At 39.1% G+C, this 24,975-nt stretch overlaps 3 protein-coding genes across 3 annotated transcripts; 1 reads left to right on the top strand and 2 right to left on the bottom strand.

The window, feature by feature from the left end:
* Window positions 1-12,816: 12,816 nt before the first annotated feature.
* On the bottom strand, window positions 12,817-14,167 carry GIQ15_03586 (alpha-1,2 mannosyltransferase KTR1; the record flags this gene model as incomplete). Its single annotated transcript, XM_033551003.1, has 3 exons — window positions 12,817-13,173; window positions 13,244-14,056; window positions 14,111-14,167. The coding sequence occupies 3 exons, from the start codon at window positions 14,165-14,167 to the stop codon at window positions 12,817-12,819; spliced, it is 1,227 nt and encodes a 408-aa protein (XP_033408164.1).
* A 1,492-nt stretch (window positions 14,168-15,659) lies between these two features.
* On the bottom strand, window positions 15,660-16,655 carry GIQ15_03585 (uncharacterized protein; the record flags this gene model as incomplete). The annotated part of the gene is made up of 4 exons (XM_033551002.1): window positions 15,660-15,794; window positions 15,850-15,891; window positions 15,952-16,011; window positions 16,062-16,655. 4 exons carry the CDS (start codon window positions 16,653-16,655, stop codon window positions 15,660-15,662), a joined length of 831 nt encoding a protein of 276 aa, XP_033408163.1.
* A 3,557-nt stretch (window positions 16,656-20,212) lies between these two features.
* GIQ15_03584 (uncharacterized protein) lies at window positions 20,213-21,718 on the top strand (the record flags this gene model as incomplete). Its single annotated transcript, XM_033551001.1, has 5 exons — window positions 20,213-20,398; window positions 20,466-20,589; window positions 20,651-20,774; window positions 20,858-21,300; window positions 21,402-21,718. The coding sequence occupies 5 exons, from the start codon at window positions 20,213-20,215 to the stop codon at window positions 21,716-21,718; spliced, it is 1,194 nt and encodes a 397-aa protein (XP_033408162.1).
* Window positions 21,719-24,975: the final 3,257 nt, after the last annotated feature.

Below are 24,975 nucleotides of genomic sequence, written 5' to 3'. Positions count from 1 at the left end.
ATAGCTATATCTTGTTACAGACCACCTGCGGCGCAGCCCCAGGATATACACTCATTGGACGGGAGGATCACGGGCCAGACCTTGAGGGCACTAGTCACGTGACTAATAGCGATAGGACCGATAGAACGAGCTTGGCAGCTTTCTATTAATACTATTATAATAACTAATAGGAGTAATAGAAACCCCTTAGTAAAGAACTATTATATTTATTACTAGATATATACTATATATATAAAAATATTTATTACTTTAAGATTAAGAGTTTTATATTTATAATTAAACTAGCTATAGTTTTACTATACTACTTAATATAAAGTACTATTCTAGTTATCTTATACTATATTTACTAAATACCCCTTTATCTATTAATATAGATTAACTTTATCTTTATTACTTATAAGGACCTTTAGCCTTTATTTGACCCAGGCACTGACTAAAGCCATATTTAAAACTAAGAGATAATCTTACTATAGTATTCTATCTTACCCTAGTACTAAGCCGTCTCCTATAATAATTTACTTCTAACCTAAGTTTTCTTTAAGACCTTTATACCTTCTGTCTTATAGCAGATGTGAACCTCTAATTATATCACAAGCTGGCGGCGCTCCTTGATTACCTAAAGGTGATCAAAGGTTCACACCTGCTGTAAGACAGAAGGTATAAAGGTCTTAGGGAAAGCTTAGGTTAGAAGTAAGTCATTATAGGAGATAGCTTAGTACCAAGATAAGATAGAATACTATAGTGAGACTATCCCTTAGTTTTAAGTGTGGCTTTAGTTAATACCTGGGTCAGATAAAGACTAAAGGTCCTTATAAGTAGTAAAGATAAAGTTGATCTATATCAATAGGCAAAGGGGTATTCAGTAAATATAGTATAAGACAACTAGAATGGTGCTTTGTATTGGGCAGTATGGTAAAACTATAGCTAGTTTGATCATAAGTATAAAACTCTTGATCTTAAGGTAATAAGTGTCTTTATATATATAGTATATATCTAGTAATAGATATAATAGTTCTCCACCAAGGGGTTCCTATTACTCCTATTGGTTGTTGTGATAGTATTAATAGGAAGCTGCCAAGCCCATCCTATCAGTCCTATCGCTATTGGTCACGTGACTAGTTCCCTCAAGGTCTGGCCCGTGATCCTCCCATTCAATGAGTGTATATCCTGGGGCTACGCCGTAGGTGGTCTGTAACATCATCCCCTCCTTTCTTAACAAGTCATCCCGACACGCGTATATATAAACCTAGTTAGTTTCCCTCTCTTTGGTTCATTATTGTGTTTTTCTTAAGTATACCTCACTATAGCTTATTCTAAGGGTATTACTGATATTCCAAAGTCTTCTAAAGATTCTTCCTCTATCTATGCTTATATACTAAAAGAAAATATTGTAAAAACTAGTATTGCGATACCTTCCTGTTATATTCATTATTTAGAGAATGGTAACCTCTATGTTATGTCATCTTATTCCATAAAGTGTTTAAAGTATATCTATATGGGTTATCCTTATGTTCACAATTATACACCTTCTTTATCTGACTAGGCCAAAGTTTGGTGTAAAAAGGAAAAGTTGGAGTTAAAAAAGCATGAGGCTCGCGAGGAATCTTGGTAAATTCATAAAGCCTTTTAAAAAGCATTAAATAATTCTAATACCTGTCTTGATTATCTTGCTTATTAGCGCGAGTTCCTTTAGAATTATATTAGTAAGTTTATTAAATTATCTATCAAGACCATAGAGGAGTTAGAAAAGCTAGAGGAAGAGGAGAGTTATCTAGTCAAGCTCTAAGAGTATGACTTCTAACGGCTCCTAAGTAAACTAAGTTCTTTATCTAATCTTACTTTGTTCCTAGATTCTACTCTATTAGTCTCTTCTTCTAATACTAAGTCTACTAGTGAAACTCCTTTACTAGGCGCGGTAAATCCTTTAGGTATCTAGCTAGCTTATAAGTATTTTCTAAGAAGTTATATTCTTTCTATTTAACTAAGTAGTAAGTTTGTCTACTAATCACTTTCTTATTTAGGATCTTTTCAACTTTATATTCTTTTTCTTGATTTTCTGGTTATATTTCTGGTTCATATGGTTTAGCGTTCTGGGGTGCTTTTTCAATTAGTGAGACGTGAAATGTTGGGTATATTTATATATGTTCTAAGAGTTAGAGTTTGTAATTAAGTTATCCAATTTTTTCCAAAATCTTGAATAGTTCTAGTTTCTTGTGGTCTAATTTGTCGCTTAGTCTTAATATCTTAATATTTTATTAAAGTAGAAATACTTTTTCCCCCTTCTTAAAGTCTGGCGCTTCCACGTGCTATTAGTTATAGTAGTATTTTATTTTGTAGTTCAAGAATTTAAGATCTAACTATAGGTATTTATAAAGTTCGCGTATCTATTCTACTAAAACCTCTGCTTTTAAGATATACGTCTTACCTTCTTTTAGTATTTTTATTATTTCTATTTCTCTTCTATAGTTTATAAAGAAAGGTATTATGCCTATCAAGGCGTTCTTCGCTCCATTATAGGCGAGCTATACTATTAGTAGTAGTGAAACCTAGTTATCCTATTCATAGTTAATATAGTATCTTAGGTACTGTTCCACTATTTGGTTTATCCTTTTGCTTTATCTATCTATCTATAGGTAATATACTATTAAGGCTTTCTATTTAATCCCTATTCTTTCAGTAAGTGTTGTCTAGAATTTATATATGAATCTTGTGTCTCTATCTAATATAATTTCGTCTAGTAATCCTTTATCTATAAAGACATGTTATAATAGGATATATGCTGTCTCCAGTGATATAGTCTTTTTGATAAATAGTATAAAATAAGTATACTTCGTCAGTCTGTCTGTGACTATAAGTATCAAATCATATTAAATGCCTATTTATGGCTCTATTAACTTTGATAGCTTGACTATAAAGTCCATCACTATTAATTTCTATACTATTTCCTTATATGGTATAGGCTATAGAAGTCTATATAGCGCGTGTCATTCTGATTTGTTTCATTAGCAAACTTCACACTCCTAGATATATTATCTGATCTCTCTCTATATTCCTGGCTAATAGTAGTTTTATATAATTTAGTCTATGGTTTTTTTAATTCCAAAATGTCCTGCAACTTTTGTATTATGGTTATCTCTTAGTATTCATGGTTATACTTCTCTAGGTATATATATCAATCCTTGATATAGAAGTATTCCGTTTTCCTTTTTGTATTTTTTATCATTATCCTTGATTTGTTTGAATAAGGGATCTTTTTTTATTATTGCTTTTCATATTTCGTTTATTAGAGTATCTTCCTCAATCGTGACCATTCGAGTAGCTCTCAATACTTGCTGATCTAAGATCATACCTTTGGTATCTGAATCTAGATATAATATTACTCTGGATTCTCTTTTCTTTATTATTAAATCTAGTCTTCTACTTAACGCGTCCGCGAAGGCATTCTCTATTCCTTTATAGTATTATATTTTAAAGTTATAGTAGGCTAGCACCTCAGTATACCATCTTGACTATTAATAAGTAAGTTCCTTGATTATTATAAAGTATATCAGATTCTGGTAGTCACTGATAACTGTGGTCAGATGCCTTGCTCCTTGGAGCTCTTATTTCTATCTCTTAAATACTACAACAATTGCTAGTAATTCTTTATTATAGATATTATAATTCTGTTCTATAGGGGTCATGGTTCTTGCGTAGCATATAACTAATCTTAGTTTTCCTATATCATCTTTTTATTATAATTGTGCTTTAATCGCACAGTCTGATACATCTATATCAAGATAACTCTCTTTATTTGGGTTAAAGTGTATTTATATGTCTCTTTGACTAAACTTTTCTTTAAGTTCTTTAAATACTTGTTCTTTATTAGTTCCCTAAATAAACTCTTTTACCTTCCTAAATAGATCCGTCAGGGGTTTTACTATTACTAAGAATTTATATATATATTGTTAATAATAATTTACTAGTTTGTGGAACTATTATACTTCTTTAACTATTGTCAGCGTAGGCCAATTAATAATAGCTCTAATCTTATCTAGGTCCATCTAGATTCCTTCTATTAACACAATATATTCTAGGAACTTAACTAATTATTTATAGAATTCACACTTTAATACTTTAAGGTAAAGCTCATACTCTTTAAGTTTCTTAAGTATTTACCTGACTTTTTCTATATGGTCTTCTTAGGTTCCTTTAGTAAATATTAGGATATCATCCAGGTATACTACCACAAATATGTCTAAATATTTATATAGCACATTATTAATAAGCGCCTGGAATATTGCTAGTATATTAGTTAATCCAAAAGGTATAATCAAGAATTTGTATAATCCAAATCATGTCCTAAATACTATTTTCTATTCTTCACTTTCTTTTATTTATATCTAGTAGTAGGCTTCTTATATATCTAATGCCGTAAAGTATGTTATTTCTTTAAATCTGTCTTATATCTTATTAATAAGTGGTAATAGGTATCGATTCTTGATCATTATATCGTTAAGTTGTTAGTAATCCACACATAATCATAGACTTCTATCTTTCTTTGGTACAAAGATGATTAGGTATCCTGCTAGTGATTGCGATTGTCATATATATCCTTTTACTAGGTTGTCATTAATATATCTTTATAATACTTCAAGTTCTGTCTTAGTTAACCTATATATGGGTTTATATATAGGCGTCTTCCCTTCTACTAGGGGTATCTTATGATCCTATGCCTGATATTCTGGCAAGCTTTCTGATAGTTCTTATTCTCTAAATACCTTAATTAGGTCGTGATACTCCTTTGGTATCTGTTATTATAGTTTATCTATTTCAGTAGCTTCCTCCGTTTGGTGAACTATTTTCTGCTTCTTTGTTAATTGATTGTTTGTAGTTCCTGTTATTCCCATTTTGATCTAGGGCGTCTTGCCCAGTATCTGACCTTGATCCCTTCTTTTGGTACAGGTGGCCACAAGAGTATCAGTCTTCTGGTTAGAGTGGCGGTTTCTACCATCTAGTCACAATGTGCTGTCTCTCTAGTTAATAGTTGGGTTATGTTTTGCTAACTAAGAGTGTCTTAAGACTATGTTGTAACTCCCTAGGCTTGTTATATCAAAATATTCTGTTCCCTTGTACTATCCTTTGATATATACCTTTATACCTCTGGTTTCCTTGTCAATTCTTTGGTTCTAATCTTCATTAAGTCCTCCCAGTTTGTATGGTTCCTTTTTTATTTAGATATAAATCCCTAACTACTTTATAAATTCTAGATCTATAAAGTTCCTAGTAGCTTCTAAATTGATTAGTGCTCGCGCGTTTAGCTCTATTAATTAAACTATTATTACTAAGTGATTCTTTCCTCTTATCGCAGCTAGATTTCTGCCTATTTTAAGTTCTATAGACTGTTGAAATTGTCCGTTTTCTATTATCTTAATTTATTAATTATAAGCTTTGTTCTATAGTCCTTTAGTGCTAGTTAAAGTTTGAATTTCCTTATTTAGTTCTTCCTAACTGAGTTCATCTATTAAGTCCTCGTCTGGGTACTCCATTGTCTATATTGCTTGGTCCTTTTAACCCTCTTAGAGTTATAGCTGTCTTTATAGGTGTTGTGTAGTTTTTAGTTAATATCGTGCTGCTGCTTTTCCTTTAAACTGTGTGGTGTGTCCTTTATACTGCATAGTGATTTGTTTACCTATTTTCTAGTATAAGACTTTCAGTTATTTATATGGCGTTATGTTTTCTTGGTTTGTTATATTAACAATTTTTCTATCTATCTATCCTAAGTATTTATTGGTGTATACTAAACATTCCTTATCAGTATAGTACCTCTAGTGGATGTTCTTACTGTCTCTATATAATGGATATTTCATATAGTTTTTGTAATAAAATCTTTGTCCTGATTTCTATATTTCTTTAAAGATATGGTATTTGTAGTGGTAGTCCTACCCATATTCATCGTGGTATGGATGCCTAGGGTCTCTGACTTCCGTTTGTTTTTCCTTATTGTGTCTGAAATATAGTCCTTTTTCTTTATATACTGTCCAGTGTTTGTTAGGTATCTGGTTATTATATTTCTCTCTTTATTCCTATAGTAGTTTATAACTATCTTTGAACGTTATTTGTGGTGCTTTATTTTCCTAATTATTTATTTCCTATATATCTTTATATTCTGATTCAGTTTCTCCTTCTAAGTCTATTTATTCTGGTGTCACAATTCCTTGGTTTAGGCTTGTTACTAAATCATATGTTTGTTATTCTATTATTGCGTTCTATTATATTAACGCTGGTTATTTTCCTTATTTAATCTATTTATCCTATTTCTGCCATCCTTATTATTGCTATATATTAGGTACTTGTTCATATATGTCGTTGAGTTTGTTTTCTGGTGGCTATAGATAGATGACTTTCCTTATTGCCCTAAGGTATTATCTGATATTCTATGAGTCTTAGTAGCCTCCTCTACTCTATTCCTTCTTATAGCTACTAGTCTTAGACGTAGTGGTAGCGTTAAGGTGCTTTTTGATATCCCCTTATTTCTTCCTATAGTCTTTTGTGATATGCCTGGGTTTCTTATAGTAGAAATATAGCTTCTTGTCTCTATATCTTTTACTTTTCTTGATATTATAAGGTTGTTTTTTGATAGCGTCTAATTCTATGGGTATGGTGCCATAATTATTGTATTTATTTAACCCTTTATATTGGTTTGCTTTCTAGAAAGTGTTCTTTCCTTATTATATATTTTATAGATTATAGAGTTGATTGTTAATGCGTACTACTATTTCAACCATTTATTTAAAACTGTTATATGGTCCTATCTTGATGGTTTTATATTAGGTTTCTGGTTTTAGTCCTTGTTTGAATATAGCCATTTTCTACTCGTCGTTATGGATTCCTAGTTCTTGACAGATCTGCTGTAGTTTGTTACAGACCAACAGCCTCGCAGCTTTATGGGCTGCAACGATTGGTCCAGAGGGATCACCAGAAGAATGTATTACCGACTAGCCGGCTCGCTCGACTCGCTATGGAGAGCCAGCTATCCAGGAGAGCCACTAGCTCGCCCTGCTCGCCCGACTCACCTAGAGAGCTAGGAGAGCCAGGAGAGCCACTAGATATATACTATGTATATAAAGACGCTCATTTCCTCAGGATCAAGAGTCTTATACTCGCGATCAAACCAGCTATAGTTTTACTATACTGCTCAATACAAAGCACCATTCCAGTTGTCTTATACTATATTCACCAAATACCCCTTTGCCCATTAATGTAGGTCAACTTTGTCTTCACTGCTCACAAGGACCTTTAGCCTTCATCCAACCCAGGTACTGACTAAAGCCATACTTGGAACTGAGGGATAGTCTCGCTATAGTATTCTATCTCACCCTAGTACCGAGCCGTCTCCTATAATGACTCACTTCTAATCTAAGCTTTCCCTAAGACCTTCGTACCTTCTGTCTTACGGCAGGTGTGAACCTCTGATCACCTTTAGGTAATCAAGGAGCGCCGTCAGCTTGTGACATAGTTGCGCTGCGTACTGCGTTGCATCCCTGATTTATCTGAGTCCCTATAGTTTGCGTTATAGGGTCCTCTTTCTGTTGGTGTCTCTGAAGAATTGTCTGAGTACTTGTTTGAATTGTGTATAGCTGTTGAGTACATCCACATATAGTATGAGTTATCCTCCAGTATTAGTCTAGTCCTCGAGATATAGTTTGAACCATATTGCCACTACCTCTCACATATAGGATTCTACAAAGATAACTTTTTCTATATTAGTGACTCCTGGTTTAATTGCTAGATAGATATTATATTCCTTTAGGAAGTATTTTAGTTTGGCGCGATCTCCTTTATAAGTATCAGGTTTATAGATCTTAATAGTAGTTCTCTTATCTCTAATTCTGACTTTGAGTACATTAATGGCGTCTTTATGACTTTTAACTTATTCTAAAGTCTATTTGACGATATCTTTACATTTATTAAGTAATCTTTGTTATTCTTCCACTTATTTATTAGTCTTATCCAGCTACTCATCATTGGGTTGCTCTTTAACTCTTTTTTCTAACTCGATGATTTTCTGTTGCATTTGCCCTAACAAGGCGTTAATGTTAGTGGTTAGTCTACTTGCTAATAACATATTGGCTTGTCTTACTTTGGTATATTCCTGTAGTTAGTATACTCCTAGGGGTAGGGTGATACGTACCTAGTTTTATTCTTCTTAATATATAATTATAAGTCACTTGGGTCGAAGTATCTATAACAGTATAGTGGCTCTAGTAAGTCAGAATTACTTTTGCCTGTTTATAACTATAAAGTCAGGGCTCTATCAAATCAAAATTGATTATGCCTCTTTATAACCGTGAAGTTGGGGTAATCAATATCACAAGCTGGCGGCGCTCCTTAATTACCTAAAGGTAATCAGAGGTTCATATCTGCCGTAAGATAGAAGGTACGAAGGTCTTAAAGAAAGCTTAAGTTAAAAGTAAGTCATTATAGGAGATAGCTTGGTATCAGGGTGAGATAAAATACTATAGTAAGACTATCCCTTAGTTCCAAGTATGGCTTTAGTTAGTGCCTAGATCAGATAAAGGCTAAAGGTCCTTATAAGTAGTAAAGACAAAGTTGACCTATATTAATAGGCAAAGAGGTATTCAGTAAATATAGTATAAAACAACTAGAATGGTACTTTATATTAGGTAGTATAGTAAAACTATAGCTGGTTTAATCGCGAGTATAAAACTCTTGATTCTAAGGTAATAAGTGTCTTTATATATATGATATATATCTAGTGATAGGTATGATAGTTCTCCGCCAAGGGGTTCCTATCACTCCTATCGGTTATTGTGATAGTATTGATAGGAAGCTACCAAGCCCGTCCTATCAGTCCTATCGCTATTGGTCATGTGACTAGTTCCCTCAAGGTCTGGCCCGTGATCCTCCCGTTCAATGAGTGTATATCCTGGGGCTGCGCCGCAGGTGGTCTGTAACAGATCACCTTTAGGTAATCAAGGAGCGCCGTCAGCTTGTGACACTTAATACTCCTTTTAATTTTGTAGAGAAATTTATTAAGGTAACTCTATACTCCTTTATATCTATTAGAGTGTATCTAGAGTTATTAAATAGCCCTCTTTTTATAAGATATATAGGATATTTTTATTACTTAAATAGTATTTAAAAAAGAGAATAGAAATATAATTTTAAATCTATAATAAGTCTACTAGGGTATTATATTATTAAATCCCCTATTCTTTTAAGTATTATAAGAGAGTTCTAATTAAGATAGAAACTAAATAGATATATTCTAGATATTAGTAGATATAAATAGTTAATTTACTCTATAAGATAAAATTTAATATCTCCTCCTTATATAGAGAAAGATTATATAAACTTTATAAAGGGCGACCTTTTATTATAGAAGTGGCTTATTAAATAGGTTATAATATTTATTATAATATTAATAGTAAGGAAAGGTTTTTATCTATAAGTATAATAGGGAAATTAGTAGGTAATTATTTATTAAGATATTAGCTTATTATTAATTATTAATATTAAGTGTCGCTAAAGCCTCGCTAAGACTATAAAAAAAAAAGAGAGAGGTTTTATCTAGATTTAAACCCACGCCCTTTATTATCCTCCTCTTTTTATTAAGAATTTCTACTTTCTATATTAGCCCCTCTACCCCTTATTTACTAGAGTTAGTATAAATTCTATACCTTAAAGGCTAAAAAATAGTAGGTATTTCTTACTATCTAGGCTTTAGAGTTACCACGGTTATATACTAGAGCCTTATTAAGAATAAGGAAGGTCTTTATTAGAATATTAGTCTCTTATTATTTAGTAGATAGAAGGAATCTAGTTAGGGGCTTAAACCGCTACACTACTAGTCTATATAATTAAAGATTATATACTTAATCTAGATAATAGATAACCCGGCTCTACTAAACTTATATAGCTAATCATAGTAGATAAATCTATTACTAATATAGTTACCTGACCTTCGTGGGCCCTTTCTGCGTGCCAATATGTAACTTTGTAAAAATACGAGTTTTGGCAGCATGTAAGCTATAGTCCGCCGTACAGATGGTTAGAAAACATAAATCCAATCGCTTACCACCACAGAAAGGGGGTTTCAGGGAGTTAAAAGCTCTTATATTTGTTTTAGCTGGGGCATTGATCGGGGTTTATAAGACGATGAATTCCTGTCTATTGAAGCGTGGCGCTGAGAAGACCTCCGCAATGTGCTGAGCTGGCTTGACTGTCGTCTGATCTATAGTGATTTTGTCGATTACCTATAACAGCTTGAGGTATTCGCAAAACTTGATTTTTTTACGATTGCCCATTGCGTCCTTCATGTTGGGGTCGGGATGCTCGTATATTTCCCCCTTCGTTTCGTGGAGGTGAACCATTAATAGGTTTGGAAGCTGAAATTCAAGAACATGCTCCGTATCATAAGCAATAGTGTCTATAGTACCAGGTAACTTCACACGACCAGGTAGGGGAGACCCGAAGGTATAGTCATTGCAGTCTATAGTTGTGAAACCGTAAGCAGCACCATTCTATCCAGGCGAAGGAAGTTTATTAGTTTAACGTTGCTTAGATAGTTAGAAACACTGAAAGAAATTGAGCGAAGTCGACTTACTTTTAGTTTACCTGCGGGGGGGTACGTTCTGCGTATACCGAGCCCCTCAAGAGGTATTTTCAATTCAGCGATATTATAATCATGACAAAGGCTAGACGTTTTAACGCTTCCTCGTTTCTCCAGCTCTCGATGCCTCCGTGCAAAACCCGTAAAGCTCTCGCCGTAATCGTTACCGCCACCGATACCCCAGATTGGCTGAATTTTTGCACAATCAGTAGAATTTTCTGGAGGCTTGTGTACGTCCTTAATCAGTTGGACAGAAAAGTTCGCCGACGGGAATCTTGAATGCGGGTCCATAAACACCAGCTCGTTTCTATAGGCTATATGTTACAGATCTACAGCGGCGCAGCCCCAGGTTATACACTCATTGGAGGAACAGACCACGAATAAAGCCTTGAGAGTGCTAGTCACGTGACCAGAGCGATAGGATTGATAGGACAGGCTTGGCAGCTTTCTATTAATACTATTAAGGAAACTAATAGGAGTGATAGGAACCCCTTAATAGAGAACTATTATACTTATTACTAAATATATACTATATATATAAAGATATTTATTACTTTAGAATTAAGAATTTTATACTTATAATTAAACTAGCTATAGTTTTACTATACTATTTAATATAAAGTACTATTCTAGTTATCTTATACTATATTTACTAAATACCCCTTTATTTATTAATATAGATTAACTTTATTTTTACTATTTATAAAGACCTTTAACCTTTATTTAATTAAAGTATTAACTAAAGCTATATTTAGAACTAAGAAATAGCCTTACTATAATATTCTATCTTACTTTAGTATTAAGCTATCTTCTATAATAACTTATTTTTAATTTAAGTTTTTCTTAAGATCTTTATATTTTCTATTTTATAGTAAATATAAACCTTTAATTATCTTTAAATAATTAAAAAGTACTATTAGTTTATAATATTAATTACTTTAACTTTATAGTTATAAATATTTTAATTTAAATAATTTATAATTATATATTAAAAAGAATAAAACTAAGTATATATTACTTTATTTTTAAAAGTATACTAACTATATAAGTATATCTAAAGCTAAAATAGAATAAATTAATATATTATTAGTAAGTAGACTAACTATTAATATTAATACCCTATTTAGATAAATATAATAAAAAATATTAAATTAAAAAAAAGAATTAAAGAGTAACCTAATAATAAATAACTAAATAAAACTAATAAATAAATAAAAAAATAATAGAAACTACTTAAGAATTATAGAGATACTATTAATTAAACTATAATATAAATTAAAGAATATAAAAAAAATATTAATATACTTAGAGTTAAAACTAGAAATAAAAAGATTACTATTAAAATCTATAAATTTAATACTTATAAAGGAGACTATATTAAGCTAGAATATTTTTTAAAAGAATATAATATCTATTTAGTAACTAAATTAGAAGTTACTAATATTAAAAAGGTTATTTTTATAGAATCTTATATAAAAGAAATAGTAGTAATATAGTTTAAACTATATTTTAAAAACTAGATTAATACTAAAGAATAATTTATACTATATATAAATATACTTAATAACTATATATAATTTAAATAAATACTTAGATAGTTTTTTAGAAATATTAATAAAAAAAGGACCCTATAATATAGATTATAGAGACTTAGATAAATTAGAGATATAGTATAGTATATAATGTAACTATAATAGATTTATTAAAAATTAAAAATCTATAATAATAAATAGAAAATAGCTATATTTAAATAAAGACTTAAATTAGAAACCTAATATAAAATTATTAAAGTAGAATTATATAATAGTTTTAAATAAATAGTTAAAATAATAGTATATATTAATAATTAACTCTATAATCTAAAAAATATATAATAAAGGAAGAATACTTTCTAAAAAGTAAAACTAATATAAAGGATTAAATAAAGATAATAATTATAGTACTATATCTATAAAGTTAAATACTACTAAGAAATAACTTTATAATACTAAAAAAAGTAAAAGATATAAGGATAAAAAACTATATTTCTACTATAAGAAGTTAGGATATATTATAAAAGACTATAGAAAAAAATAAAGAAACTAGGAAGCTCGCTGTAATAAGCGTATATAGCGAATTTCTAATTAAACAAGACCAAAAATGAGCTAGATTATAGCTTTTAATAATAATCTCTCTATATTTATATATTATTATTTATAATATTAATTGCTCTCTAATTCATATCCCTCTGGTTTCTCCAGCCCAGTCAAATCAAAAAATTTCTCTGTACATGAATACCCCTTCCAGTCGAAATTCTTCTTTTCACTACAATAACATCGTAGATCTGTCTTGAGTTTATTGCCTGTCGGACAGTGTGTGAAGGGAACGTGGTAATAACCGATATCGTTAAAGAAGTGGATTTCGGACTTCTTAAGCATCAGGGCTGCTGCAATAGAGTGGATGGGGGCGTCCCCCCAACGCTCATAGAAAAAGCCGCCTGTGTTATCAAGATGGTTGAAGTAATCGATGTACGCTTTCGAGCGGAAAAATGAGAGCGAACCAATTTCAAAGTTCGACCACTACTAACCCCAAGTCAATATATATCCCAGAGTTAATCCAAGTATCTCCTGACCGGGGGGTGGGACTCACAAAATGGCAATTATTATAGCTGACTCCGTGATCATCACTGATGAAATCTATCATGTTTTCTTTGACAACGTGCTCTGGATGCTCCTTGATAAACTTCCTAGTCTTCTCCCACAGCGATGGGATAGTGGTAGGGTATTCCCGTAAGCTGATCACAAACCCACACTTCTTGCCTTTGTCTGCCATCACCCTAAATGGATCTTCGCGTATATCACACATAAACTCAACCCCCGGCTCTACACGCCAATACCACTCATACTGCATCATCAGAGGATGCCTGAAAAAGAATCCGCTCTGATACCGACACATATGTCGGTAGCTCACGGAATCGCCGTAGATGACTCCCTGGTCCTTCATACGCTGGCGGGTACGAGCGGCGCGCTCTAGGTCGATATGTGGCGGAAACGACCACTCCTCGCTGGGTATGGAGCCGAACTTGGCTTCCCCTGAGACGAGGGAGGTCATGACACGCTTAAAGGTGCTGTCAAAGGGTTTGTCGTTGAGGAACACCCAGTCGTAGTGCATGCGGGAGTTCAGACGGTCTTCAATCTGTTTGACCGTCCGCGCAAGGTCCCATACGTCTTGGTTGCGAGCGAGAGTGACAAACGTTGCGTTAACTCGGTCTGTAGCCTGAAGGACAGCGGGAGTCATATTATGCGTAAGCGTCCCAGTGAGGGTGGTTTGTTGGATGTCAGGCTCGGGGTTAGTGACTTGGGATTCGCCTGCCTTGGGTTCGTGGGCCCGTACTCGCAGCCATCGCTGTAAAAATATCTGCCGCACGTCTCCATGGGATGCCAGGAAGGCTACCGTTATCCACTGGTAGGCTTACTGTCAATTGTAGAAATGCCACTGGGAGCTTGGTATACTTACAAAAGCGACTAGCAGCAGTGCGAGCCTACCACGTCGTGATACTAATGGCCGTGTCATATTGTGTCGACTCCTATCTCAACGCAAGCTGGTCGTGGCATCAAAGCAGGAAGAAGAATCCGAGTCGGGCTTTTGAGTAGAGCTATCGCTGTGCTTTAAGTCCTACTTGTTCCCGCTTAGGTTTAAAAAAGAAAAGGACATAACCCATAGCCTAGCTGTACTTGCGCTGTCTAGGCGAGGTATCTAGCGAGATCAGCCTGGACCAAGTATTCGAGTGTAGGCAATGCCTTTGGTCATGCGCCTCGACGACGTGGACATGCCGTGCGCGGAGCAGATCTCGTAGATGCTGGACGAGTCTGCCTCAATCCAGACCATCCTCAAGGTGCTAAGACAGAGCGTCTGGATGGTAGATCTGCGAGCCTCATCCATCGTCTCGGTTCCGACGCGCGTGACAAGCTCTCCTCGAAGCCTCCTAGTCTATAGGGCTTCGCTTGCATGCCTCTCACCCCGTCCCTTAGGCCGTGAGCTCGGCAGGCCCGCGACTGGTCGACATTAGCTCTCGCATATGTGTAGTTAATTAGCTTCGTCCCAGCCATAGCTGCGCAAGAGAATGACCAGCAACAGCCGCCATGACCTGAAAGCGAACACGCCACGTCGAACCGAGCCGGTGGCGAGGCTTAAGTGTAGATAGCCTGGAATTATGCATTAGCTGCTTGTTTTTCTATGCGAGGGTCGCCACGATACTTATCTACCCGAAGGTTCGTCGGGGAACACATCCTCTTTGGCTTATATTCTAGACCTGACTGCAACCTCACCGAAGGCGTTAATATTAATGGTCAACCCCAACGATATGGCCGATGCCTCCGGACGCGCGGGAAGTTGCAGGGAAAGATGTCATTCTAAGCTGGTGATTGGGTGCGGATACATCTTCGCTAAGCTCACCATTGGCTGCAAAACGCAGAAGACAAGCGAAGAACTTCCTCGGGTCGCCGTTCGGCTTGCCGGTGTCGACGTTGTATAATAGTATGTTGGACTTGATTCTTGACTACGTGTGTCATATTAATGCCCTTTTTGGCACCATGGAGGGGACTGCTGGTAACTCCAAGCTTATCGTATTAAATGAGCAAGACCATAGATATGATAGCGTGGCAAAGCGCATCTGACATTGGTAGCACTGGATATTGTAGCAGTGATAAACATTCCTTTGATATAGATGCCCTGTATGGTAAAGTTTTTGGCCATGATTGTTCCAAATCTCTTCTCAAGAATGAATGGCTAACCTAGAGAGGAGACTATGAATACACGTTTGAAGAGAAGGAAGAATTAATTTAATAGTAACGGAAATGGTAGCGAATCCAATATCATTAATTAACGCTGCCAGGCAACAACAGCAGGATTACGGTAAGAAATAAACATGACTGAAAGACATAACATAGGATTACTTTAGACAACTACTTCTCACACCGTCATTGTTTAGAGTAGTGCATCGCCATCATCATTCATCATGACCGACTCGTAGAGATAGGTTCCCCTTCACGCGACCATCACGCTACTATAGTTCCTTGGAGATAGTAGTCGTGCGGGTGCCGGCTGCTGGGTCGGCACAAGCCGAGGTAGTGGTGGTGGGAGGCGGGGTTGTGATGATCACGCTTGAAGTGACGGACGTTATCGTCGTAGTAGATTCGGACTATTTAGCAATATTAGTTGATCTGCATGTACAACCCAGAGAGTAAGACACATACCTGAGTCTCAAAGGTAACTGTAGTAGAGGTGGTATACGTAGACTAGTAGCGCGCATGTTAGCTAAGCTTGCACCTGATAGTATAAAGACTGAGATCACTTACTATGGTAGAGGTAGTGTACGTGGTGGTCGACGTAGACGGGTAGATGCTAGTAGAGAGTGACTGTGGCAGTCATTAGTATGGAGAATCTCATTGGGGATTGTTCAACATACAGTAGAGGTGACAGGGAAATAGTCAATTTCCACTGGGCACTGGCACTCTCTATTGACCTTGAAGTATTTCGCGCAGTTGCCCTTGGAGTCGAAGCATTGACCGTTGTCCCATGCGGTTTGCGAGGTGGTTGATCCTGGGCCAGTTACGTCCGCATGAGCAACGATGTAGAGTTGGCCGTCACAGCCTCTCCATGCGCTGGGGATAGGAGAGACAGTGCACACGACTTGAGTTTTATCAGAATTGATAATACATTTGCCATTGGCAACTGTGTAAGGTAATTGACCAGGGGAAGCGCCGGGGACAGTTGTTGTAGGCGCAGAGGTGCCGACCCAGGCGTGGACTTCGTTGAACGTCCAGCCAGTGACATCGATCTTGTAGGTGATGCTAAGCTGGCCACTGGTGAGAGCAACACACACGGAGCCAATGTCGGGTGTCTTGGTGGCACCAACAACGAGATCAGAACATTGGTTGGAGACAACCGTGTCTCGCGGCTTGAGGTCGAAGCGGCGGTCGAGAGAGAAAGGTGATGCCTGGACAGAAGTAACGCCGAGCATAGCAACAGCAGCAAATTTGAAAAATGCCTGGAGGTTCATTTTGGCGGTAATGTAACTTGTTCCAAGGGAAATCGGCGTCTTGTGTGTGTGTGTGTGTGTGTGTGTGTGTGTGTGAATAATGGAGAGGAATGGGGTTTTGGAGGACTTCTGCTTGTGATAATCCTTTCTGAATTCCTTGTGAGAAGGGAAGAAGGGGGGTATAAATACTAGAGACGGGATGAAAGCTGGAGAGAGAGAGAGACTCTCCTCCCTCGCCATCAATGGCGGTCACAGCACTCTCTGAGGCCGAGTTGGCCATGGCCAGATCACACTGGATATCTCAACAGATAGTTGCGATTGGGTATTATCCTTTCCTTACTTTCCATGTCGCTTGTCTCCCTGCAAAAGAGTAGCTAGTCTGCAGTGTAGCTGTCATTGCACGGGCGTCTTCGCTCGGAGTCGACGGTAAGGCGACGCCCCCGAGGCGGGTCTATGCCATCGGGCTGGATATCAGAAAAAGCTTGCAATGGAGACAACGGATGAATGTCCATATTTCGTCTCGCATATGGCAGGGCGACCTCGCGGTTGGCTGGTTAGCGATGCAGGGTCGCGACGGACATGGCAAGGTAATTTGCCCGTCCTTGACGAGAAATCCCACATAGCTAGTTTAACTGTCTTCGGGTAAAGGTCCCAGGAAGGCCTTAGAGCCCAACGTGCAAGCTAAACCTGACGACCGAATCGCTTGCGGCGGTTTTCAATCCACATTCTAGCCTTAAGTGATCCATGGAGGCCCATGAATGTCGATGAGCGTTGACTAACCTACTGCAAGGCTGAAGAGGCGACGTCTGTCCAGAGATAACGCGTGATCGTTGTCCGCCGACTGGTTATTGGGCGATACAAGCGAACGTAGCGATGACGAATGTTGATTGTGCTGGAAGAGTGGCGATATTGAAGCTCAATTGACTCTACCGTCCATGGATAAGGCGGATTTTGATACCTACCAGCTGCATGCTTAATCGGCTTTGGCAAACTGCTCTCCCATTGAGAGCTACGCGAAGGTGATCGGACTGACAACTGGACGAACATGACTAACCGAGCCGCAAAACCAACAACCTCGAGCAGGTCACTATACTCCAACCACTCACACGTTAGAGATACGCGACGGGGAGTTATTATCTCCTTTCAACCGCCGCAAATTGCTGCTAGTATTACTCCGCATATGTGGCGTGATACGCTGTTGTGTCCATGTACACTGTAAGCTGGAACAGCGGTCCCTCAATCTGCTCTCCCTCTTTCACGACCGAACAATCATCCGGCCACATCGCTAACTAGTTACCAATGGCTAGTTGGGAAACCAAACCGGCAACTGGTGGCTCGTCTTTAGTTAGCTAGGCATAGCGGCACACAGATTCTTGCAGCTTCTCCAACAAAGTATGCAATCAGGTCAATCGCACACCACCTCAGCGCACTGATTATATACATGACAGCGCCGTTTTATTCTGATAGAAGCTTCTCTCTGATGCTCTCCTGACAAGAGCTCGGAGTATGCGTGGATCTTTTGATTCAGCGCGGGTGGGGGCATTGTACTGAAATTATATCCACTGGCGAAGAGGCGCAATAAAACATGTCCTATGCGTTCGATATAGTTGGTGATTTGGCCGCGTAGAGACTGCTGACTCTCGCCCCTAAGTACATGTTTTCTCTGATACCCTAGAGCTGTGTGCTGTTATGCAAGATGTCGCGTACATATATCTAGTGGCTATCTCTAATGAAGTTTAAACGGAATGCTCGTAAATACCATCCCCATTTGGTAGCAGCAACAGCGAAGGGCCGCATGCATCTAGGTGCTGGAAGATAGTTACGATTTAATGGAGGGAAAAGCAAGATGTATCATAAACTTGATGCCAACATACCCTTCCTGCCTAGGGATGAGCGATATTTAGCAAGCTTCCAGGTCCAGGATATTGAGCAACTTACCCAGTTAACATTGTCGTACACTTACATCAAGACATCTCGATAAGAGGCAGACAAGGTATTAGCGCATGAGCGCCCGTCTCTATCTGGAACCCTTCTCCCTCTCAACAACCTACGTGGATTTTGTTTTCTGATAGTTCGTTGTGTAGATAGGTGGTGCCAACACACTATGCAATATCAATCGGAGATCAAGCACGAACCCCGCCGACCTGGTGGGGTTCGTGCGTTGAGATATCCAATAGTTTGGGCTTCGACTAGATCTAAAACATTCAGTGGGTAATTCAGGGCTGATAGGCACAAGGAATCATTAGGAATATTGTGAAAGGGAGGTGAATGTATGAAGGATAGATGTGCGTAATCAGGACCGCAGAATTTCTATTCGCCACACACTCAATGATTCATTTAACATGGCAATGGGTATAACTGCAGTCCGTCGTCTTCCGTATGTGACACTGCCTGCCTTGGGGCCAATGGCGGACAAGCGTAACGACGCTCGCCCCTATATTTTCTTGAGAGTTTTTAATATCCGGACCTCTTAGAGATGCAGTTACCCGATGGTAGTTGGGGCTCTGGCCAGCAAGTTCGACGATATTCTAAACACAATGGCGACGTTGCTAGCAATGAAGCTCAAGCCTTCCGTACCGAACCTATCTTTCGCATTGTGTTTAGCTGCTAGTGATTAGCGCTTCTGGGAATATACTACCTCCTCTGGTCGCAAGGATTGCGGGCCCCTCCCGACTGCACCTCTACAGGCGAGAAGTTTGCAGTATATCCTGCAGGGCATTCATCATCATCAGGAACACTGATATCCATCCGAACTCGCTTCTCGCCTATATAATGCGTGACGAGGTAGTTAACTAACTAGTTATGCTAACATTTTGTTTCGGGCTCAGATTGAAGAGCGAGTCGTCGTCCGTCAGACGCTTGATGACAAAACGCGGAAGAACGACAATCTGATCCCATACCCCTATGGATAAAGGTACTCCGTACGGGGAGTAATTGGTCGATTCTGTACGGGATTTACCCTCAGCTCTTCCAACAGCGCCCCTCAGTTGTCGGGGGTCTGTAAAAGACCGACGCTTTGTCCCGTATATTTATCCGAACAAACGCCCATCATGATAATCAACTTGGCACGAACGTGCCAAGGGCTGGTTGACACACATGAATCCTACGGTTTGCAAGGAGGCAGATCGAGGGAGAAAGCTGGAGGATGCCATGGGGCCCTTGTCCCTGTCCCTTGCTGTCATCGATGCCGCGAACGCGGCACAGCCGACTTAGTCTGACGTGGGGGAACAAAGAATCCTTATACCCATTACAGCTTTAGCTCCGCCAGGATGCTTGTAAACGTCAAGCAAACATGAAAGTCGACGGGGCTGTTGGTATTTGTTGGTATTCGGGCGGGGAGCGGACGGAGGACCGGCGTTGCTTCGCTGTTCGTTCAGTTATTCCTCCGATTCACTTGATAAAGCTGGTGGCAAGCTCGTGCATACCTGGGTACCCGGTCTGCAGGATAGGAGGCTATATACATCGGCAACATACACGGAACTTTCCGGGGGCCTCTAATTCATTCTTCTGCTTGATACAACACTGAGTGTTTCTACACAACGTCGAGCTATTTCGTTAAACTATATCATAATCCTACCATGGGTTCAGTTGAAGGAACCATCAATGAGGACCCATCCGCTCTCATTGCGAAGTTATACCACCTTGCTTCGAGGCTCAATAACGAAAAGGACCATGAAGCAAAGACGGAATGCTTGCAGCTAAGCAAGAAACTCACAGCCCAGCTGGAACAGCCAGAAAATGTTGCAGTGGATATGGCCTTTTCGGTACATGTTTCTTACGTTTTGCTCCCTTGCAAGCTTGGGTATACTTGTTTTTCTCACTCTTCTACAGCCTATGATCGCTGTTAGTGCACGGATTGCTGTCGATTTGAATTTGTTTGAGCACATTGTCAAGGAAGGGCCTGTTACATCTGCGAGGTTGGCCGAGCTGTCCGGTGCCGAGGAACTGTTGATAAGTATACACTCCACCAAAAAATTCCACTAAATCTTGCCTACCTGATATTGAATTATCTATAGTACGTGTTTTGCGGCCTTTGTCAACATCCCACTTTGTCGAGGAAGTCGCATCAAAAACGTGGAAAGCGACGCGTGTCTCAAAGGCCATGGCCACCGAAGAAATTGCGGCTGGCCATCGGATGATGTGAGTTATTATTATATGCTAGGAATATCTCTGATCTCTATTTCACTAGCTGACTTACAATGCCTTCTTTTGGCCTTGGGTAGTTCCCGCTTGATTGTTCCCGCTATGCAAAGCGCCCCTGAATTCTTGCTTCAGAGAGGCCATTCCTGCCCCGTTGACCCCAAGGACGGACTCATGCAATTTGCCTTTGACACAAAACAAACCACTTTCGAACGTATTACATCGACACCATCCTTGCTCAAAGATTTCAACATGTTTATGGGCAACACGATGGGCGCGCGAAAATATTGGGTTGACTGGTACCCAGTGCAGAGCCAAATTCTAGACGGGGTGACTCTAGACAAGGCTTTGATAGTGGATGTAGGCGCAGGAAAGGGTCACGACTTGTTGGCATATAAGAATAAATTTCCTAACACAGGCAGACTGGTGTTGGAAGATTTGCCAGCGGTCGTAGAGGCACTTGGAGACTTGGACTCTGCAATCGATAAAGTCGCATATGACTTTTTCACTGAGCAGCCCGTAACAGGTATGTTGAATATACCTTCCCAAAAACTTTCGCTCTCAAAAAACCAATGGCGGGATACAATAAGAAGGGTAACCACTATATAATAACTAACGACTCTATAGGTGCAAGAGTTTATTTTTACCATCATATCCTACATGACTGGTCGGATTCCTATTGCCTTAGAATTCTTGAAAAGGTAGCATCGGCAATGACGCCAGGATACTCGAAGCTTCTTCTGCACGAAATTATCGTTTTGGAACGAGGAGCATCGCAGTTCCAAGCACAATTGGACATGACAATGATGGCTTTCAATGGAGGGATGGAACGTACAAGGCAACAGTGGAGTACACTGTTGGAGAAGGCAGGTCTTAAGGTGGTTGAGTTCTGGGACCCAGTGGATGAGGGTGGTGATGGAATCGTTGAGGCGATGAGGGTATAGGTCTTACAGGGCAGCGCACTCCTTGAACCTGTTTGTTTCTAAAATCAGACTCACTCAACCAGATAAAGAATAAAGTATTATTGTACTCCTGACGCCCCAGTGAGTTTATGGAATAAGTGAGCTGGCAAAATTATTAAAGACAATGTTGTAACAAACCAATCCATTATCATATATATCAGGGCGATCAGAGCAAACTATATATCTAGGCACGGCTATCTCTCAACATACCTAGATTGCATTTGCCCCACTGATAATATCTGACTGTTAAAGCCAGACCTAGTTGATTCCTAGTATATGTCAAAATGTCGTGGATCTTAGGAAACTTATTTTTCATCCTGTACTCTTCTTTGGTCTATCTAATAAATCCACCTTGAAGAGATCAAACACACGCTCTCCCGCCCAGCGATCGAGATGTTCCCAGTTCGCACAACGATGCATATCCTTATCAAAATTTGTCGGATAGAACTCTGTCGGGTCCTTATGTTGGGCTGTGTTGTTGATCCAACGGAAGGTGACTAGGGACAGGTCTGGCTGGCACATGAGGGACTCGCGAATGTACTCTATACAGTGGTCGGCGTGTTTAATCTCTCGTGCCATTGCGGTTCCATCGCGGTTCGCATAGTAATGCTCCTTAAACATCATGCGCTTAACTTTCTTCTAAAGAATGAAGATTGGGTTAATCTTCGAAGCAATTGAAAAGGGAAACCAATTAAGAATGAACATACTAGACAGTGTAGTGAGTGATATACACTTAGTGATGCGATACCTTCAGAGTGATCTTTGGTATACACTGAGGTCAGATTTTTCTCCTTTAGATACTCGATAGGCACTCGTATATTGTCATCTTGAGTCAAATGGAGTGTTAGCTGAAGTCTACAAATGTTTCTTGATATACTTAAGTTACTTTTTAGAAATTTATGCCATGCATTCTCCAACTCTTGCCGTGGCGGCCCTGCTAGAGGGTTGTCCACTATCTTCGTTGGGAATTGTCGGTACTCCCATTGCAGCCCCTCTCTGGCTGGCACTATTGACAAAGTCAGAATGAGTTCTTAGGGAAAAGGACGAAGAAGAAACAGACATGGAAGACTTGAATGACTCTCTTTGCACCTATCATCGTTTGAAAACCTGCTATAACTGAAACGGAGGATAATTGCGAAGAAAATGAGTGAATACGTGACTATTATGGAACTATGAATTAGCCATGGTGAGAGCTTCTTCCAAGACCGATTGTTCGGCTTTTTATCGAATTTTGAAAAGGTATCTTTGAATTCTTCCGCAGATATTCTCAGGGCTTCTTCATCCCCCAGCAATGGCTCGGCAACATGGTTCCTGCTATCTTTTTGCTCCATATCGTTCATACCAAAACATAAATATCAATGATGGTTGAACAACCCCAGTAGAAATATTTTGTTTTGAAGTATAGTTGGAGATGTTCAACTTCAATGCAGAATAAGGGGTTCTCCTGTCCAGGTTCATGAAGACAACGACTGTGCCATTCGGTTGCTCGGTCCGAGGGGCTTGTCGATGCGCATACTTCTAACCAGCCCCTTCTACCGAAGACTAGGAAATGCCAGCTCTAAACCCAGATCCTTGCGTTACAGCGAGGATACAAGAATTACGGAATCATCCAATAAATATTCTTAGGATCCCCTCGCTCTTGATATGAGCTCAAGCATTCTTCCTAGCTCCACAGAGCTTAGGGCGCAAAGCCTCTCTGCAAAGGAGGTGAATGGCAGGTTCGCTTTGACAAGAAGCCTTCATGGCTAGACATTACCTGGCTTTGCCAAAATTGTTATGTTGCTTATCTGAACTCTTCATACAGCCTACGTGGAATTTCTCCTATTTCCAATCGCAGCCTCAAGCAATGGGGTTATTCAACTTCAACGCTCGGTATCAGCTATTGGCTGGCAATAACGATCACCGTTGTCCTTGGATTTTGTCTCGCCTGATGCAGTACTCATTGAGTCATTATCTATTCTTGCTGACGGTAATTGCCGTTTCCGCTGGTATAGGGGGACTTGTTGGAAGGAGATCACTTGGCAATGCGTTATATTCTAACCGTAAGTGACAATAATACTTATCCTGACATCGTTACACTAAACCGCTCTCTCGCAGCCGCGATCCCACTTGAGACTTATAAGGAGGTCTTTGTCTACAATCGAACATTTGGTGCAGACCCTCAGACCGACACCAATACAGAGGCAGCTTGGGACTCAATCGTTCCCCGTGAGCAATATCCAAGCATTCGTTAGTTCTGTGGCCGTACTAACTGGCAGCCCATGCATCTGAACAGTCGGTCAAGGTTCTGTAGGTTATCCCGCTGGTAGTAAGAAGGTTTATACCTTGTCAGTGGTCCACCAGCTTCACTGCCTGGTACGTCTGCTCCATTTTCGGCGTCTATGAAGGGAGACTAACAAGGGCCAAGTGGTCCATCCACCAGAACTACTACGGGGCTGTACACGGGGGCCGCAGCAGCCAAGATGACCATATCAGCTCACATATGAGGCACTGTTTCGACTATCTGCGCCAGAGCCTTACATGTGCAGCCGATTCCACACTGGAGCCCGTTGATGCTAGATTAGGTGGAGTTACCGGATGGGGCAATGAACGGATTTGTCGTGACTATGTCGCCTTGACAGAGTGGGCTGAAAAACGGCGAGTGAGCAATAGGAGAGGCTTCTCTGAGCATGATTCGTCGATGTAGATTTGGCCTTAACACCCTTTTTAAGACATTTATCTAGGCATTATATAGAGTGAATCAAGTTATATTGAATAGGGATGAAATAAGCAGAAGAGGTCAGAGGACTACGGAGTACGTACGAAAAAGAGTATATGCATTGTAAGTACGTTGTAAGCATTGTTAACACTGTTTGTATACTCCGTATGCCTAATAAGGAAGGTTGGCCGGCGGGGTACCTATCCGAGGGATGGTCAATCCTTTCGCCCGACGGGGCTTGTCGTGCTCTTCCCTAGTTCCGGCTAATCAATGATCACCGTCCGTAGCACAAGTGACGTTCCTACCTCACTCTCATTTGCGTGACCCACTCTAGCCCGTTAAGCTTAAAAAGAAGGAACGCCCCCCGCTCCTCTGCCAATCCTGTAATACTTAGTACGTATTGTATTATCCAATAAGAGTATGGTATAACGGTTTAGTAACGACATAATGACAGCCAACTCTAGTTCTCATTGGTTCCAAGTACATGAACCTTTTATCTGGTCCCCACTTTTCGGCCCGCGACGGGCGAGAACTCTATGGC

This window comes from Arthroderma uncinatum (genome assembly GCF_011692745.1).
Source record: "Arthroderma uncinatum strain CBS 119779 chromosome Unknown scaffold2, whole genome shotgun sequence".
NCBI lineage: Eukaryota > Fungi > Ascomycota > Eurotiomycetes > Onygenales > Arthrodermataceae > Arthroderma > Arthroderma uncinatum.
Note: the sequence above shows the minus strand (reverse complement) of the source record. Positions and strands in the feature narration are given on the sequence as shown.